This window comes from Corvus moneduloides, chromosome 6, assembly GCF_009650955.1.
Source record: "Corvus moneduloides isolate bCorMon1 chromosome 6, bCorMon1.pri, whole genome shotgun sequence".
Taxonomy (NCBI): Eukaryota; Metazoa; Chordata; class Aves; order Passeriformes; family Corvidae; genus Corvus; species Corvus moneduloides.
In genome coordinates this window covers 37,244,496-37,263,583 of record NC_045481.1, presented here as the reverse complement: position 1 = coordinate 37,263,583, position 19,088 = coordinate 37,244,496, and the positions used below count along the sequence as shown (strand labels likewise).

Genomic DNA, 19,088 nt, shown 5'->3' with positions numbered 1-19,088 from the left:
CTTGGGCAGTCTAAAGATACACAGATAACAGAGTCACAGAAATTTTAACATTCTTGCCCCTTGGGACATTTCTGAAGGATTACGTATCTTCTAGTGGACTCAGGGGCATCATCAATGCAAGGTGATTGTGATGTAGCACAAGAACTTTAAATGTGTTTCTTTTTCTATGCATCACATGAAGTACATAGCTTGTAATAGTAAAGAACCTGATTGTCCTGTCCTTCTGTTCTGAGAGACAAAGCTGCACCTCCTGTCTGTTTCATGTCTTTGTTCACTCTTGTTTGTAGAACATGTAACTCTTCAACACACCTCCACAGACATGAAATGTCCATTCTTCATCAGGTCACCTCCTGCCCGCTGCATTTCTTCATATTTCAGCCACTGCTTCTCTATCTCACGCTTGTATTCCTCGTGGCGCTTGATGAGCAGTTCCGCTCCCAGGACATCGTTTGCCAGTTCCTCAGATATCACCAGAGCATGCATCTCATTGGCCCAGGCCCTACAGAACAGAGGGTAAAAAGGCAAGGAATCTGAGTCTGTTGGACCTTTGGGAATGCACACATCCCATGGCTGTGGATACATGCACACAGACTTTCGTTTGCTCAGAAAAGGTATTAATATTGTCCTGTTTTTTGCCTGGGATAGAGTTAATTATGTTCTTAGTAACTGGTACAATGCTGAGTTTTGGGTTTAGTATGAGAATAATGTTGACAACACACTGATGTTTTGGTTGTTGCTGCGTAGTGCTTACCCTAAGCCAAGGACTTCTCAGTTTCCCAGGCTCTGCCAGTGAGGAGGTGCACAAGCAGCTGGGCAGGGGGGGAAACACAGCCAGGACAGCTGACCTGAACTGGCCAAAGGGATACTCCATACCACAGAACACCATACCTGGTATATAAACTGGAGGCAGTTGGTCAGAAGGGGCCAATGGCTGCTTAGGGACAGTCTGGGCTCCAGTGAGTGGGTGGTGAGCAATTGTATTGTGCATCAATAGTTTTTTTTTTTGGGGGGGGTGGGGGGGAGGGGTTATTTTACTTTTTTTTTAAACAGTATTATCTTCATTATTAGTATTATTATATTTTACTTTATTTCAGTTATTAGAGTGTTCTTATCTCAACAGATGTGTTGGTATTTTTTTGTTTGCTTGTTTTTCATTTCTGAGTCTCCTCCCCATCCCACTGGGAATCAGGGAGAGTGAGTGGCTCTGGAGTTCTTAGCTGCTGACTGGGGTTAAACCATAGCAATACACAAATACATTGATGAAGGTTTGTTCAAACATGTAGGGGATTTATAATATTCCCAGTGCTGTTTCCATACATAGCCTATTAAAAAGACAGCTGCAGCATCTGCATGTACTGAAGCGTTGTGCATTCAAGTTCTCAGAAAGAGCTCACTGCAGCTGACTAGGCTACCCACGGTAACAGTATTTCTATACATTGTACAGGAACACAGAGACTTTCAGATGCCCATCAAAACCTTACCAGCACGCATCAAAGTACTTCATATGCACAAAGAGCACTCATGGAAAGAAGTATATTGATAGATACTTTTAAAGAAACATTTTCTACTCCATAACTCTCAACTGGCACAAACTAATGCATGATTTACCTGAGCTCAGGATCTATCCCTTAGCACAGTAAATGTCCAATAGTCAGTGGTAACCACTTCACTGTCTTTGTATTTCTACTCCTGTCATAGGTAAACTTTTTCATTATCTATTCTAGGAGATTATCTTCAATGCAGCTGCTTTGACTCTCAGAAAAAGGGGCACTAGTGTCTATGCACGTGTACAAGTTACTTCACTAACACAGACTAACCCTGTCTTCTTACAGAATCAACAGTATTTTCAACTGGAACTGTGAAACTATCAAATTTATCCACAGTGACTGAACTCTCCGAGACTGTTTAGGAAACAGTTTAAAAAAGTGGCTTTGTCATGCACACTGTGCTGAGGTGTCGTGGTCACCTCTGATATCTGGTAAATTCTGTGAAGTGCTGTTGAGGAGATGCCATGGATTACTATTCAAAGAGGTTTGAAAGCAAGCTGCAGAGCACCTGGGGAAGGGATCAAATAACTAACAGGTATAATTTAGAAAATCCTATATGGGAAAGACAAGAAATAGGGCCAAACTCAAGGCCCAACACATACATCAGCTCCCTGCAGTCATTGAAGTAGAGCTGGACTTGTTCTGCCTGGCTCAGTCTTGCTTTCCTCTCCAGAAACTTTTTGTCCAAGTTTTCCCAGCACTCATCCACATCCGTGAGTCTCTCCATGATGTTTTCCTTAACCTGAGGGTATGTGCGGCAGAGGTGCCAAGCCTCTCCTCGAATCCGTTCCAGCTCTTTCATGATGACTCCTAGATCTCTCTGGAACAGAGACAGAATGGATTGTAAGACCAAGTCACTACTTAGCTCTATCAAAAGTGGATTTAGCTATGATGCATAGATTTTCTACCCTCTGGCTGTACAAGGCCTGGAAATATTAATGCCTCTCAGATTTCCTTCAATGCCTTATAACATTCGTTATCAAACATAAAAGAAGCTACTTTAGATGTGATGCACAGATTATTTTGGTAAATGTGGTGCTGAAGTTTCCTTTGTTCAGATGACACCTTTGCAATTTTAATAGCAGCTTGGAATAGATTTTAGAAGAGAAGTTCATCCTTAGAAGCAAAAGCATTAATACTATAATATCACAATGTTATAAATAGGAGAAAAAGACCCTCTTCTCTGAGGCACAAAGATTATTTAAGGGTGCAATAAATTTGTCTCGCAAGCAAGGCCCTTGAGAGGCATCAGTCAAGCATCAGGCATCAGTCTCTTTTTTTTTGCCTTCCGTGCTTTTCTGTTACTGCTTCATCACAGATCCTCTTACCTCTACTCCCTCAAGATGGCTGAGAAGTGTCTGTACACCTGGAAGATCATACCCATAATCTTCTATATCCACCACTGCCTCTTTCTCCTGCATCCAGCCCTTTACTTCATCCACATCGTGGTCATACTGGTGAACTTGACGGGCTGCTCTTAGGTTCTGGAGTAAAGAAGTAATTTAATGGTAATACTCTATAGCATTTTGTGTCTACAACATGGGAAAGGGTAACCTTAATATGTCATAATGCAGTACAAAATGACCAGGAGAGGGAATGAAACACCTTTCCCGTTAAGTCACCTGAAAGTGAGGTGTTAAGATACCCTAATTCCCCCAAGTTCTCTTGGACAATGGAAAGAAACAGATGTCTCCAATGAGCAATTTATCCCTATGTAAGAAGAATGATCAAAATGGAGAGCATGGATTGCCCTGTAAAGGTAGCGCTCTACACCACAGAAGGTGTCCCAAAATACTTGCTGGAATAAAGGTCTACACTGCAAACAGTGAAAATAAAAGGAATGGAACAAAAATAATGTTTTTCTGAAATGAGAGGATTAAAAAAAAGGTTCTAATACTACTTTATAGTCAAACTCTATATAAGCAATTGTCATGCATTTATTTCTGCTAAAAGACATTAGTAGGCTTGAGCTGCTTCATAAGGAACATGTATATCAAACAGTAGTGAAAAAAAGGGTTGAGGACATCTGATGCTTTATGTTCTCCTTAAAACAAAAAAAAGTTGAGTTCTGTGTGTCACCTCTGCTTTTCCAAATACATCTGTAACTGCAGTTTCCTGAGAGGGCATGAGCTGATTTAACACCCAACTGCTGCCTAAAGGTAGGGGGTTTGCTCTGTGTCCTCCGTCTCATTCTCTCCCACATGCCTTCTTTGATTTCAAATAGCTAACTCAGCAAAAAACCTGGAGAATTTTGATCTTGTTTAGCCAACTATTTAATAAGTAGTTCCATAAAGAGACCAATAAGTGTCAGAGCCAGAGTCCTGTTAGTGGTGGTAAACTGTTAGATTGGCTTTGTTTTTCAGGAAACCAGAGTTAGCAGTGAATTAAGGAAAACAATTATTTGGAGCTGATAAACATGTTTCAAATTTAAGCCTTGTCAGGAACAGTAGGGTAAGCAGTGGCTAAAAAGGGAAATGAATCTAGAAAAAATGGAACAAAATGTACTCATTGCCCCTGTAAACCTTGTGTTTCAACATGAGCAATGCACTGGTTTGGAAAAGAAAGCAGGGAATGGGAGAATTCGGGGAAATCAATGTCCCAGTTTTTCATGTGTTTCCTACCTCTGTTTTTATCTGAATGGCATTGCATAGTTTCTCCCACATTTCATTGATTTGCTTAGTTCTTGTCTGGATAACATCCATCCTGCTGTGGCCTTCCTTATCCAGTTTAGATGCTAACTCATTTAAGGAGACAACTTTGGAATGTCCCAGAGGTTTCATCTCATTTACAAAATCTTTAAACTTTTTCTCCAGCACCTGCAGAATAAATGGGGACACAGATTTAGATATAAGAATTTCTGCCTACCTCTATGAGAGAGACAGAAGGAATCGCTTTCTCTGCTCTGTATAACACAAAAGCTAGGCACTGCAATCTACAAGTGCAAATGGCTTGATAAACCCAATGATCTGGAGTCAGAAGAAGACATCTGTTGTCTTGATCATCTAACATCCTGTGTCACAGAGAAAAATTAACCATATCCTGACAAGCAGAAGTTGCCCAGATCAAAAGCTAATGAACAGAACTTGTCTACAATATGCAGCAATTACTGAGGAGTGGACACTACTAATTATACCTCTCTGCACTGTGTGCTCCAATGAAATCAGCAGCTGGAGGTATGAATGCCACAGCCCAGTGTTTTTGACCAAAATTGTTATAAGGGCATCAAATTTTTTGGTCCTGTCAAATTTATAAGCAGGGCAAGCAGTGAAGTGTGCTGACCTCACCTTATCCCAAAAAAACCTGACTTTCTGATCCATCTACTTTTCTGTTGGAGGATGCTATCTCAGAGAGTCTGTATAAGCAGACAGAAGTCAGTCTGATTTCTTGCCGCAGAGATAACTGGTCTGCTTATTTTTTGTCACTGTAACATGCTTCACTGTCAGCAGCTACACAAAAATTGCAGCAAATATATCCCTGCCTTGCCACAAAATACATGCAGAACCTTTTATTTTCTTTTACCTCAACATCATCTAAGTCCTGCCCATAGTCATCGGACTCTGCTACAGACAGTTTACTGGAAAGCCAGGCATCCACCAGCTGGAATTCTCTTTCAAACTGATAGAGCTGGAATTGTTCTTGCAGGCGTTTTCTCTGGGTGTCAGACTTCTGTAGGAGAGACTGATAGTCTGCTAGGATCCCCTGGAGCTTTGAAAGTATTACTGAACTGCAAAGAATAAGAACCAGAAGGTATGGTTTTGTCCTATTGTTCTTTTTGAACACAGTTTTTTCTGACACATTTAATTTGCTACACCTTTAAAATACAGAATAAACCAGATAACATCATGGAGTGAGTTATGCTGTGCCATTAAAGCCAGCTAGTTCAGGAAATTAAAGTATATCATACAAATGGCTGCTCTTTTCACTTCCTCCTCCCCAGATATAAAAATGAACTTCCAATGAAAAACAGTCAGGAATGTTAATTTCCTTTCCCAAACACAGTGGTTTTCGAACATTTGTGGTAAATTAGAAGTAGATGACAGTTCCTGGGAGAAGACAATGGACAAAGAAGCTGATCTGCATTAATTGGTCTGTTGTTAAAAAAAATCTCATGAAAACATTAAAACAATCAAAAAGCTTTTGGGGAGCTCAGTATGTGTGATGATGATAAAGCAGGGATGGATGTCCCCTGAAGTCTTATTTCTGAATGAGCCATCAAACATAGTTGAACTTTTCTGTATTTGCATTCTCTGGGCATTTCTGCTAGACCTGGAGGAGATCCTACCTCTCTGGACTGTCTTTGTTTATCAGGCTGGCACCTGTCTCCTGTACTTTCTCAATCCGGGACCCGAAACTATCCATGTCCAGTTTGGTAGCTTCAAGTTTACGAAGTAAAATTTGTGTGGATTCTTCATTCTTCCCATAATCAGAGGTCTCCAGGATGAAACTCCTCTCTGCCAGCCATGCCTCCACCTCCAGCAGCTGTATAAAATACAGGGGTGAGCTTTAATGCAGCTTCATTTAAGTCAAGACAAAGAAAACTGACAGCAGTGGTGCACTGACACATCAGTGAAAACAGAGAGCACCTTAGGTGTCTTCCTGTAATGCAATCTAGCAGACACTGTTCCAAAAAATGTGTACCCAGAATCCAGTAATTGCAGTTACATGTTACTCACTGCGATTAGCTGGGAAGATAATTGTCATTTCTCCACTGTATCCATATTTACCAGATATGAAAAACTAGGGCAGTGTGAATTCTGCTCCTTTCTCAGCACTTACATCCATTCAACGATGTAGGTGTCAGATGTTTTAAAAAAAGAAAGGCCAAAATAAATCCCTCAGGAACCATTACCTCATTTAGGAACAGATGGGCCTCATAGGACTGCATAAGCCTCTGTCTCCTCTCTTGAGCCTCTGCCTTCAAGGTCTCTACAGAAGTCTCAAGCTCCTTCAGATGCTCCATAATCTTGCGAGAGGCTGAGTGGCCTCCCCTTACCAGTTTCTGTCCCGTACTGAGCACTGCTTTGGTCAAAGCATCCCGACTATTTATCTCATTCTCCAGGTTCTGGAAAGAGTAAAGAGTAAAATAATAGACCAAAAATTAAAGTTATGGAATTTTTATTCCAGAAAATGTAGTCATGTAATCCCATTATAAATTTGCTTTCTATTCACGAAGGTGCATTGGAGGTACAAAGTATTAGTGCATGCTTGGAGTGGAGAAATTTTTGGGGGTGAAGGAGTGATCATAGAAATCAAATTTAGCCATGAAGTTTGAACTTTGATGTATATCTGCCTCAGAGTCTCAAGGGAAGAGGTTCTAATCACAAACTTCTTATTTGTAGATTCCACTGAAATATACCTACTTCCATTTCATTAGATGGCATTTCTTGAATTAAAACATGTCTAGAAAAGAATGACCAATTTGCCTGCACATTAATATTTATCATTTGCCAATGCCTTTGTAGAAGATGCAGCTTTGCATAGCAGCCACTGTAAACACTGTGGGTACACGAGTACCAGGCAGCCAACAGGACAAGGAGAGAAGAAAACCACCTGAACCAATTCTCAAAGACTTTACTTGAAATTAATTTTTGAACACTTTTGAGTAGTTTTAAAAATTATATACATCCCTCCATATACCCTCCCCTAAGATATTTGCCTGGGTAGGCAAGGCCCATGCAGTGATTTTTCTGTGAGCATACATGCATTCTTTGGCTGACTGTGCCTGAGCACCTTGAGCAGAAACAAGCCCCACAATTCTATCATTGTTCTGTTTAATTTCATAGCTATGAATAAGAAGGTTTGGAGTTAGACTGCAGTGCTGTGTTAATGTAGAAGAGATGCCCTCTATGAGGAGAGGAGCTGCTTTTTCAATTCAAGTGGCAAACTTGGCTGGAAAAGAGCTCTGATTCTAATCTTGCTTTTAACTTCCCCCTGTTAATTTCAAGATGTTGTTGAAAAGTGACACCATATCTGTTCCAAGCCAAGCAGCTGTTTGCAGGCATAGTATATTTGTGTGTAAATTCTGTTTTGCTTGACAGCTTTTTTATTTTTTCTCTTAGGTTAATACAGTTCACACACAATCTCTTTTGTGATAAAAAACCAAGGACTGAATTTTGCAAATCTGGCTCATTAGGACAAACAATAGAAGGTGGAACTAATAGCTTATTCAATTCTTGATTGTTATGTTAGCTCTGACATTTGCTTGCTTGTAAAGCAACATTAAAAAGAAGGTGCAGAGGCTCTAGCTAATAACATGTTGAGAGTTAAAAGCTTATATTTTAATCCTCTTTCCAGAAGAATAGTAAGTAAGATGTCAGAGAATTTTATTATGCACTGATTTTATGGTATATATCTCCCATTCTCACAGTTAGTTGAAAAATTTTGAGACTTAGCAAATTGACAAAAAATAATCTTAGCCTAAAGCAGTATCTCCTCTGTTCCTTCAGTTATTTGAAATATTTTCTCAGATTAATTCAGCTCAAGCATTCTTTCTTCTGTGAACTTAATTACTTTCTTACCATGCCAATGAGCTTGTAATTTTTAGGAGTAATTTCACACTTAACAACTTTTATACTTAATCATGATGAAACAAGTTTTCGTTTCTTACTGTTGCACAATGATTGCACCAGATGCTTGGGCTTTCTCTCTCTCTGACTGTAATGTATCACACACACTGGAAATTTATATGATCTTCTGTCTTTCCCAGTCCTAATGCAGGTTGCACGGATTTCCCCTAAAGGCACTTGACATGGCATTTGAATGGGATGTCATATGCTAATATTAATATTAAATACCTATAGCTGCTGGAAACTTTTAGCAGGAACATTTTTTCTTCCACCTTGTGTTTGCAAAGAGACAATGCTCCTTATTGGGGAACTATCAGGAGGGTGTTTATTGGTATTTGAGATGACAGTATTCCAGGCATTGCTTTCTCTGATGGCCCATCTGAACCTTGTGAAATAATTCAGCAGCTGTCTTGAAAGCTACCACTGGAATGAAGGTCAGCTGGCATAATAATTCCCTGCTAACTCCCTCCCATCAGAGCAGAAAAAATTTTTTTGAAAAATGTTTTCCTGGGAGCTCATCCTGAGACATCTGAGGAATGAGCTTTCTTGGATGTACTTACTGAGTTTGAAAGCATTTTGTTAGGACCAAAGAACCTATGAAAATATGCTCAAGTTTGTCAAGTCTATTTTGTATTGAAAAGGGCCAGGTTTGAGCTCAGTTCACAGAAGGAGCCAACATGTCCACAGCAGAGCCTATGGTGTGGTACTTGCACCACTGCAATGATAAGCAGGATGGCATCTCACATATTGCCAAGTTATGGACATATTATTGAAAAAGAAAAGGATAAAAGTGATCCCTGGCATCATGACTCCTGTTAGCCAAAGCACAGCAGATGAAGTTTATTAGAGACAAATTGAATTCAATGTTCTCTATTTGACTCTAAAGACTGTGAATCGTCACATAACACTACCTGGTGCTTTTCTTGTAGACTCTGAACAGTTGCCAGGGATTTGCCATAATCCTTGGAGGAAGCCATGGGGAGCTTCTCATGAACCCAAGCCAACTCCTGATCAACATCTCGGAAGAACTGGTACTGAAGTCTGCTTGCCTCCAGACTTCCACGTCTCTCCTGCAGAGGATCACGTAGCCTTTTGTATCTGTAGGTTTTAAAGATAATCCAATGAGGACTACAGACTGATAAGGAATGAATGCAAAACACTCGTTTCAGAATAGTGTAGAGAAGGAAAGAAAAAAGAATATTCAGGGAAGAAAAAAACTGATAAAAGTAGAAAAAGATGGCAGAAGACAGGCCAGGCCTGCACTAGTTCATCCACTTTCTCTTCTAGTTCATCGCACACCTCTGCACCAGTTCATCCACTTTCTCTTCTAGTTCATCAGCAAGGAAATGTTTCTCCCTCTGGAACTGCTGAGCTGTGACCACAAGCTCTTGCAGCTGGTCCCTGTGGGCAGCAATGTGTTCCTCCAGCTCCTCTTGTTTCTTCAGGTGACTGTTCAAAACCACCAGATCATTGTCACTATATGGTGCTTTCAGGTCATTTTCCACACCTTCCAACCATTTCTCCATATCCTCTACATTTCGCTGAAAATGAAGACCCTGAGAACAAGCAAGAAGAAAAAATAATTCAAACCTTTAAGACAGACAGTGTGATGTAAAAATCTCAGTCACTTTCAGTAAAGATTACACAGAAACATGGAGTTACTTCCCAGTGCTCAGTGAACTCTTCCCATATATGATGGTAGTGCAAATGAAGAAGAGAATTCAGTCTTGGTGAGGACAATAACAGATGCATAAAACATCAAGAGTTTATCTTACTTGTGTTGCACAAATGCAGATCATGGACATAGCATCTTAAAAAACCCCCAAACCATTTAAAGGAAGAGCTCTGTTTTATAACCACATATTTTCTGATAGCCTAAGCATAACTCACAGTCATGAGAATTCATGTGCCTGGAGCTAGAAGAATGAAAAGCAGCTGTAGGTTTCTTTCTCAATATGCTGGAGAAAAGGTGCCCTTGAGACAGTTGCAGAGAGTTGACACAAATGAATAAACACGTTTTTCCTCAGTATCTCTCTCTGGAATCTGAATCTAAACCAGCAGCAGAAAGCAGAATGGAGCCCAGCCTACAAATCCTTTTCCCTTCATAGAGATCTCCAATTCTCCTGCCAATTCCATTCTGCATAGTAATTTCTTTGCACTACTGGTCTTGAGGAATCAAGCTGGACTGTATCAAGTGACACACTTGTAGGCAAGACAAATAGCAAGGCAGCTGTGCTATCTCTGGAAACGACTGGCATCCCTGTATTACCTTGTAAGCATCCTGCAGTTTGGTCCATTTATCCTGGCAACTTGCTAGCAGTTCCTCCCATAGCTCTTCCATTTCTTGTAGTCTGGACTGAATGGCTTCTGGGGCATAGTGCCTTTCATGGAGCATCTTCTCCCCTTCCTATATCAGAAGGAACAGGCAAAGTATTCTTCCTTTGCTGAATGCACCAGAATATATCAATTTTGCCTTCATAATCAAAGTCTACTGGCACTGTTATGTAAAGGGCCAGCTGCAGCCACCACCTCCTGACATAACAGATGGAGGTTGCAGAAACAGAGAAAAATCTAATAAAGACAAAAGGATTACTGAAATCAGGGCAAAAACTGCACAGCAAGGCTAGCAAGAGGTACAGCAAGAGAAAGTTGCTGTACCAGGTCAGTAGGTGTTCTAAAGAGCAACTGCTAGGACTATTCCCAACAAAGAAGGTAGGACATAATAAAAAAATGTGAAAGAGATTGTGCAAACAAGCCTTTGAAGGCAGATAATTTTACTGAGGATTGTAACTCTACCCTTTAACCCCCTCTTTTTGTGTCTGCACACAGAGGGGAGAAAGAAAAGGAAAAGGAAAAGGAAAAGGAAAAGGAAAAGGAAAAGGAAAAGGAAAAGGAAAAAAAGAAAAGAAAAGAAAAGAAAAGAAAAGAAAAGAAAAGAAAAGAAAAGAAAAGAAAAGAAAGAAAAGAAAAGAAAAGAAAGAAAAGAGAAACGAAAAGAAAAGAAAAAAGAAAAGAAAAGAAAAGAAAAGAAAAGAAAAGAAAAGAAAAGAAAAGAAAAGAAAAGAAAAGAAAAGAAACAAAACAGAAACGAAAACAAAACAAAAAACAAAACAAAACAAAACAAAAGAAAACAAAACAAAAGAAAAGAAAAGAAAGAAAAGAGAAACGAAAAGAAAAGAAAAAAGAAAAGAAAAGAAAAGAAAAGAAAAGAAAAGAAAAGAAAAGAAAAGAAAAGAAAAAAGAAAAAAAAGAAAAGAGAAAGGAGAGAAGAAGAGAAAAGAAGAGAAAAGGAGGCGTTTCTAAGACTGGATGCAGGTGAATCTGGAGGGGGAATCTACCTTTAATGTAGTAATCTATTGCAAAATACATCTAGTAAGCACTGTGCTGAAAATAAAATTAATAAACATGTAACAGTCTGTCCTTCCAAACTTATCATCTGATCACAGCTTCTGCCAAATATCTGAAAAATCTCTTCAGGCTTCCTTCATATCTCGCCTACTAGCATGTCTCTGCAAAGGAAGCACTTGAAAACTCTTCTTTATCCTTTTTGCTGGATACATCTTATAAGACTTGTTAAAGTTGTACATCCAATCAGGTAGGTTCTCTGCTGGAAATAAACAAGGATACTTCTAAAGTGTCATTCACCCAGAGAGATGTCCCTAAAGTGGATTCAATCTTTTATTGCAAGCACCCATCTGTTTCCATTGCATGCACAGTGAATATGCATAGCAAGATCACGCTAGATAGTAAGAGAGTGAAGAAACAGTTGGACACAGAAAATTCTTGATGGACTAAAAGAATAAGCTTCCCAGAATACTCAGAGGCAACATGGACAATGCCAGTGAGGGTACAGCGATTCCCCCTCCCTTGTTTGAGATCACTGTGACTCACAGTGTCTGCAGAGTCTTTCATCCCAGTTGCCCACCCCTGCCAAAACCCCTGTTTCTCTCACAGATTTGATGGAGTCCAGACGATTTCTGTTGGCCATGATCTCTGCTTGGAAAGTCTGGTGCTTCTGCAGTTTGGTCTGCAGATTGCTTGGATCCTTCCAGCTATCATCCTGGGCAATGCTGTTCTTCTCATTAATCCAGGCAGCCACCTTGGGGGAGGGAAGAACAGTATTTTAAAAAATCACCAGTGTTTCTTCAGCTTGCCAGGTTCTCCTCTTATACGTATAAAACAGGGAAATAGTGAGTGGGGACCTAAGTGAATTGTCCTTCTGAGGTTCTGCTTCCCTAAGCTCCTCCTGTCCTTCATGAAGTCACCCCTGTATCTCTGCTGACCAGTCCTCTTGCCTGGAAAGGGAGCTGTCTCCATTAGACAGGCCCCATGTAGTGAGAAAATTCATGGGCACTTGTGTGCATGGGGGAGCACAATGATCCCCTTATTTCTAACCCATTGTCAGTATCTCACAAAAAAAGAACTAATTTATGTCTTCTCATGTTTTTGTTTAATGATGGCACTTTTCCCTTTTAATTCCCTTTTAATGCCTTTCTTTGTTCCGTATTTTGCTGTAATCCAATGTACAGTAGAGCTTTCATTGACTAGACTAGACTAGAGGGAAGATGAAAAAATATCCATTCTTATCCTCATCTTTCCCAATATTATCTCATTCCAGACTCAGTTCCTTGATTTTTCTCACAGTAAATCTGTCTGGAGATTCAGATCTATGCAGCACAGTATGTTTTAAGAAACCAGAATATTATGAATTTTGTGTAATTGTACCTCAAAAGAATTCTTCAGGAATTTCTGCAGAAGCCTTGATTCCTCCAGCAAATGTCTGCGAGCAGCAGCATTCTCCAGCAGTCTCTCTTTTCTGAGATGAAGACAGATGTGTGAAGTAAAAGCCACAGAGTGAATTATATAGATAAGGGTTTTCAAATTTCACCTCTAAAACACACATGATCTAATCCTCCATTCCCTAGGAAGGAGATGTCCATAATATGAAGACCCCCTTGATCTGGGCTGTCAGAGAAGATGCCAAGGACACTATAGGAAAGATTGCTAGCAGATAGATATGTTTAAACTACACACAAATTTTGTATATATGACATCTGCCTCTAGAAATCACTGTTATTGTTTTTCAGGGTTCAAGAGAACGTAAACTCAGCATGTTTCTTATGAGGAAACCTTGCAAGTATGATGCTGTTTGTCACTGATAAACCAAAGCTACGCCATCCTTCAATTTTTTTTTTCCAATTTTGGACCTGCAGCACTTTATTTGTATTAATGCAGATGTGAGATATTAATAAATCATATCAAATTTGATCATATTAATAAATCAGTATGTTCACTTAAATCATAAGGGATCTCCAGTCTCTTTTCATAACGTTTACCTAGCTCTTTTCATCTACCACAGCAGTGAATACAACTGCTTTTACTGTCAGAGCTTGTTTAAGATGAACAATATGCAAATTGCTAGTAGGAATAAAGTAATTCACATGAAAGAGCAAGATCTGATCAGAAAATTTGCAAATGCTCTAATGGATAATTTGAGTGGGGCTTAAAGATCAACCCCATTGGAGCAGAGAAAAGCGGTTGTCTAGCCAATGACCTTTCTTGATGGTATTTAATGATAATGAGGTATTTAATGGCATGGCAGGCCTTCTGTTTGCAGCACTGTCCCTAAGGCCAGGCCAGAATACAGAATTACAGAGAAACTGCCTTTTTCTGTATCCTGCTCCCCCTCCACTTAATTGCATTTTGGAAGCCTCCTAATGAAATATGGCCAATTTGGGAAGACACTGTGCAAAGCATGGAGTTGAGCAAATGCAAACCAGCTTATAAGTTCTCTTAAATCATTTAAAGATAACGATCACATGAGAAGGGTCTCATTGCAGAAGGGATTGGTGGCTGGCATGGGAAGGGTTTGACTTCACCTCCTCAGAACAGCCTGGCATCTGTTGCTGATATTTTCTGAGTCATAATGCTTGTCCTGTGTTAGCTGCTGAGCAAATGAAGCCATCTCATTGATTTTCTCCATTTGAGCTTCCAGGGCTTTTTCAAACTGTGCGTGTTTCCGCTGCAGGCTCTCCACGCTAGACACTGAGTCCTAGATAGAATTCACAAAGGGAAGCTGCTTTCAGTCAGAGTTTTTCCATCCAAAACACTGATAATCCAGGAAGTAAATGGCATTTACCCCACATTTGCAAATTAGCTGTCAAGAAAATTTATTGTTCTTTGGAATTGATTTGCATTGATCTGACACGTGGGACCTAAATAATGTTCCATGCAAGGTCTGAGGCCATTATTTCTGTGCTGGATGCTTAGCTGCTCATGCTTATTGTTGTGCTGCATAGAACACATAACTTCTCAAGAATTAAAACATCAGCACCCAGTTTTAAATCAGTCTTAAGAGAGATGCCATGTTGAAAGCAAATATGGGATGCCAAACTGAAATCAGAGTTAAGAGAACAAATATGTCACAGAAAGACGTTAAAATTAGAGTCTCAGTTTCAACTCACAGAATTTGGAAGAGCTCAGATCCAGATTTGAATCTGAGAACTGAAGTCTGACATTACAGTTAATCTGGAGAGAAACACTTCTTGTAATGTTTGTGAATCCCAAGCTTAATGACTCAGAGTTCTCTTTTCAGCACCCCTCTGCACTTTAATTATAGAATCAGTGGTGTCAAAATGTTGTTACTGCAGTAAACTCTGCTTCTCCACTATTCTAAAGGAAGCAATAAAGCTCACATCAAAGGTGTCAGAAAAAAATCTAAACTTCTGGGTGCTTACATGAGTCATCGGATGGGAAATTACTCACAGAGCATTTTCTACACATTTCTGAGCTAAATATGATTGGGTGAGTCCTCCTAAGTCTCATATACTGTAATGAAGGGGCTGTAAATCCACTGAACTCAGATATCATTGTAGCTCCTGCAGAGACAACTAATTTAGTAGCACTACCTACACCAGGTGTAGGGTGAGCTAAGTGTCTGAATGTATATCCAGCATCCTGCACAGCTTTTGCAACCCAGGCATCAGTCTGCAGCCTCAGTTATTGTGGCGTTACTGATATTTGTGGTAGGTAATTTAAGCTACACTGGCTATGCCAGCAGTGAGAGCAGTGATGACTTGCACACTGCTGGCAAAGGCATCTGGGTCAGGTAAGACAAGTCAGGCTGAACGGAGCATTGAGCAACCTGGGCTAGTGGGAGGTGTCCCCACCCATGGCAGGGGGGTGGAACTGGATGATCTTTCAGGTCCCTTCCAATCCAAACTATTCTAGGGTTCTATGTGTCTATGCAGTCTCATTTTCATTTATAATCAGAGTAGCTGGATTGTTTCATTACTCTTAGGACTGAGATTCCCATCCTGTGAAAAGTATCAAGGAAAGAAATCTGGCTCTAAACTACCAACACAGTAGAGCAGTAACTTCAGATGGAGAAAGAGCACAGGAAGATTCAGAGCACATAATTGTACTTCACAGACCCCTCTCCTCCAGACTGATGGCAGAGAAAATTGTAATTTCTCAGAGCACATACCCCTAAGTCCTCATTAGCTAGGAAAGCCTCTTTGCTGCTGAGCCAGCTCTCAATCTGTTCCACGTAGCCATAGAATTTCTGTATAGGGGAAAAAAACCAACAGTCACAAACATGAAAATATGCTGAAATGCTGTAAAATAGAAGCTAACCTGACTTCAGCAGACAACACTGAAAAAACCAAACATTCATGGCTATTTTAAAAATTAATGTAACACATAAAGAAACTGCCCACACAATAAAATTTAAGTTCTCATGTATATGGTGGTTTTAGATGGGATTAGTAGCCCAGCTCTCATTTAAAGTATTTGACATTCTCCGTTGTAGAATCTCTGAGCAGAAATTTTTAAAGTGAGATGACTGTTTCAGGGAAGTAATTCTGGAAAACTGCAGCCAAAATAGTTCTTTTATTAGGAAAAAAAAAGCCAGGAAAAATACATTATTCTGTCCATGCTAAATGTTTCTTCTTTTTTTTAAAATACTTGTCTGGTTCCATGTTTTTTTGGGAAGGTTATAGAATTTGGAAGAGTAGTGATGTTGCGTTATAAGTATGTGTCTTTTTCCAGATGTATGAGGGTTTGACTGAATTTTGTTAAGTTTTACAGTCTTTGAAAAACAAATGAGCACATATTCCACAGAAATTTCTATGATTTCTAGAGGTAAAATTTCTCAAAGACCTGTCACCACTGAATGTGCTTGGCGCTCAGCATGCCTTCCAGAAACCAGTGAAATGTAGATTAAACACTGGGTATTATTAGCACATCTTTCATCCTACCATCTCATAAATTTGCTATGTATATCAAGAAAAACTGTCAGTGGCATGTGCGTTCTCTCTTGAATGTCTTTTTACTCACCTGTAAATCTTGTGCCTGAAACAATTTTATATATTGCTCTTTCCATGCTTGGATCAGTTCAGACCAGGCTTGCTGTAGTCTGGAGAGGGACTGGTGAATCTCAGGGGTTGCATAGTGACCAGCATTGGCAAGTTCTTTACCATAGTCACTGAGAGCATTGAATCTTTCCACTCGGGCTTCAATCTCCTCCTAAAATACATTACTAAGGTTGATGTCAAGGGTTTATGAAAAGCCAGTTATTCAGAATACAAGCCTTAAGGGGAAGAGTTCTGCTGTAACTTTCTGGCACTAGTATTTTTATGGAAAATCATTCATCTTTGAGCTATGTTACTGGAAGAGCATAGACTTGCCTAAGAGAAGATAAGCATAAACAATAAATGACTTTACTGGTCTATGAACAGCTGTTTTCCTACAAATGGAAATTGGGATTTAGCTAGAAACAGATTAAAAAATGCTGAGATATAAATGAACACAATTTCTAACATCTATAATATCACACCCCTACCCCCAGTCTTCCTACATAAAAGTGGTTCTTTCAAGAAACAGCGCCTAGAATTTTTCCTCTCCCAACAAATAAGCTGGCATCAGATTTTGACATTAAATACATGATTTTACTTTATTTTGTCCTGTTAAAAGGAAACATATTTAACTTTTGGAGCTGTTCTGAGGAATGAGTTATACCCCTATACTGGCCTGAAGGTGAAAGTATAACAAGCAATTATGACCCCTCCAAACTGAATGTGGAATTTCTAATGTATGCATTTGAAAATGAAAATAACTATGTACTGAAATAATACCATGTGTTAACTCATAGACTTCACTGAGCACTAGGGCATGTATTATTCTATTTCTGAAGTTAGAACTGCTGCTTTTAGGGATTTTTGGGGTGGTGTTGTTGCCCAATCATAGGTAACACGGCTATAAAACAGTAATTCAAATTTTTTTAAAATTCATATTAGCATATTTTGTTCAGCTCTAGTCTCTCTTAAGGACTTTGGTTAGAGCCACTAACCTGAATAAAAAAACCCCCTCTTTCTTGTCTTGTCTATAATTTTAGTTTAGTCAACATAAGAATATAATGCCTGAATTCCTTCTTTTCTCTGTGACTGTCTCCTTAGAGGCATTTGGGCTCCTTGACTAACAGATATTAAAGACTTAGATTTTGCTACCATTTAAATTTGGAACGCACTACATCAGTGGTTTGTGATATTTCTAATATGGCAAAGAATTATTAGCAAAAACATTGTTAAGCCTGTGGTATGAGAAATTATTGTTAAAATGGATGACTCTAAAGAAGGAGGGGATTTCAGGTACTTCATACTAAATTCAGGTTTAGAAAATTAATCAGAATCTACAAACTGTTTGTGCTAGTAATGGGACCCACAAAGCACTGGGTATTAGCAATGATTCATGGTTTTTAGAAGTAACTTAATTGCAAAGAGAATGTTGCTCAACAGCGATTCTTGGGAAAAAGTAAAATACTGACTTTTTTCCTAATGTTAATTAAAATATCACTCCTTTTAGAAAAGAAACCAAAAGTATTAGCCAAATTAGCCACCAAAACATTAGTATGGTAATTATTACTGGGATTTGAAGTGTTTCAGAGCTGAATGTGTAGCATTCAGTGGTAATTTACTTTACTGTGTGAAACAAACGTCTGTTCTTATTTTCTTCTCAGGTAAATTAAGTTCTCATGAAAAAATCTAGCTCGAAGCAAGGATTAATTGGCATTAACTTTTTTGGCAATCTGAATAAAGAGATAAGCAGTGAGCATGGTGTGAAACTGAACCTGTTTTTCACCATCTGGCTTGGACAGCAGTACAGGTGAGAGCTCATAGGGCTTCTGAGCCTTTTTGAAAAGACACAAGCTGTCAAACAACCCGTGAGACAGTTTTGTCAGTATATATGACTTCTAGCCCCAGCTTGGTACTGCAAACAGTTTTTCACCATGTTATTGACAGATGTATGCACCAAAATTCTGCTGTGTCTGCAGGAAATAATTCCCATGGGAAAGATTCCCAGTATGTTCAACTGGAACCACAGAAGATACTTGCCTTTCTCTCCTGATGCTCCTCAATCATACTTTCGGCTTCATTTGCGCTTTTAGGCAGCCCCCCTGCTTCCATTAAAGCTCTGGTGTTTTGGGCCCAGTCCAGTATCTCCTTCATCTCCAAGTTAAACTTCTGCAGCTGATACGAGGCTGCCAGCTTCTCCTTCCTGCCGCACAAGGTGCAGTTCAGCATTATCTGACACAGAATTTTCTAGTTGCCTCTCCCTCCCCATTTGCAGAGGAAAGTGTCTTAACAGAAGCCAAATGAAATAAATTCAAGCTTTCCCCTACAGTTCCTAAGAATCCTCATGTTAACCAAAACCACAGGAGACGCACACTGCCTTGGAGACAATATGCTTACTAACTTTTCTACATCAGTTCATTAGTACAAGAGAGGTAAAAAAGCCTTCATGGCTGTTGCTTACAGCGATTACAGATCAGGATTAAGCCTTTCTTGTTTTGGTAAGATTTGAGAAAAAAATCTTCTAGAACCATCCAAAAATAAGTCTTTCGCAAAGGCTTTATGATAGATTTAATTTGATAGTCTGAAGGTATTTTAGTAACATTATTTAATGGGATAAACCACAA

At 39.4% G+C, this 19,088-nt stretch overlaps 1 protein-coding gene across 1 annotated transcript in view; it reads right to left on the bottom strand.

Annotated features, from left to right (window-relative positions):
• Nucleotides 1-19,088, bottom strand: part of SPTBN5 (spectrin beta, non-erythrocytic 5) — a 91,168-nt gene that overhangs the window by 8,249 nt on the left and 63,831 nt on the right. Inside the window, exons 43-58 of the mRNA XM_032113171.1 lie at nt 18,505-18,667; nt 16,451-16,639; nt 15,600-15,677; nt 13,993-14,165; nt 12,839-12,929; nt 12,066-12,212; nt 10,383-10,520; nt 9,413-9,669; nt 9,025-9,211; nt 6,397-6,609; nt 5,830-6,026; nt 5,067-5,271; nt 4,169-4,363; nt 2,876-3,031; nt 2,150-2,367; nt 310-499 (exon numbers count right to left, since the gene is read on the bottom strand). Coding sequence (XP_031969062.1) covers nt 310-499; nt 2,150-2,367; nt 2,876-3,031; nt 4,169-4,363; nt 5,067-5,271; nt 5,830-6,026; nt 6,397-6,609; nt 9,025-9,211; nt 9,413-9,669; nt 10,383-10,520; nt 12,066-12,212; nt 12,839-12,929; nt 13,993-14,165; nt 15,600-15,677; nt 16,451-16,639; nt 18,505-18,667 — 2,797 coding nt within the window. The remainder of the gene's footprint in view (nt 1-309; nt 500-2,149; nt 2,368-2,875; nt 3,032-4,168; nt 4,364-5,066; nt 5,272-5,829; nt 6,027-6,396; nt 6,610-9,024; nt 9,212-9,412; nt 9,670-10,382; nt 10,521-12,065; nt 12,213-12,838; nt 12,930-13,992; nt 14,166-15,599; nt 15,678-16,450; nt 16,640-18,504; nt 18,668-19,088) is intronic.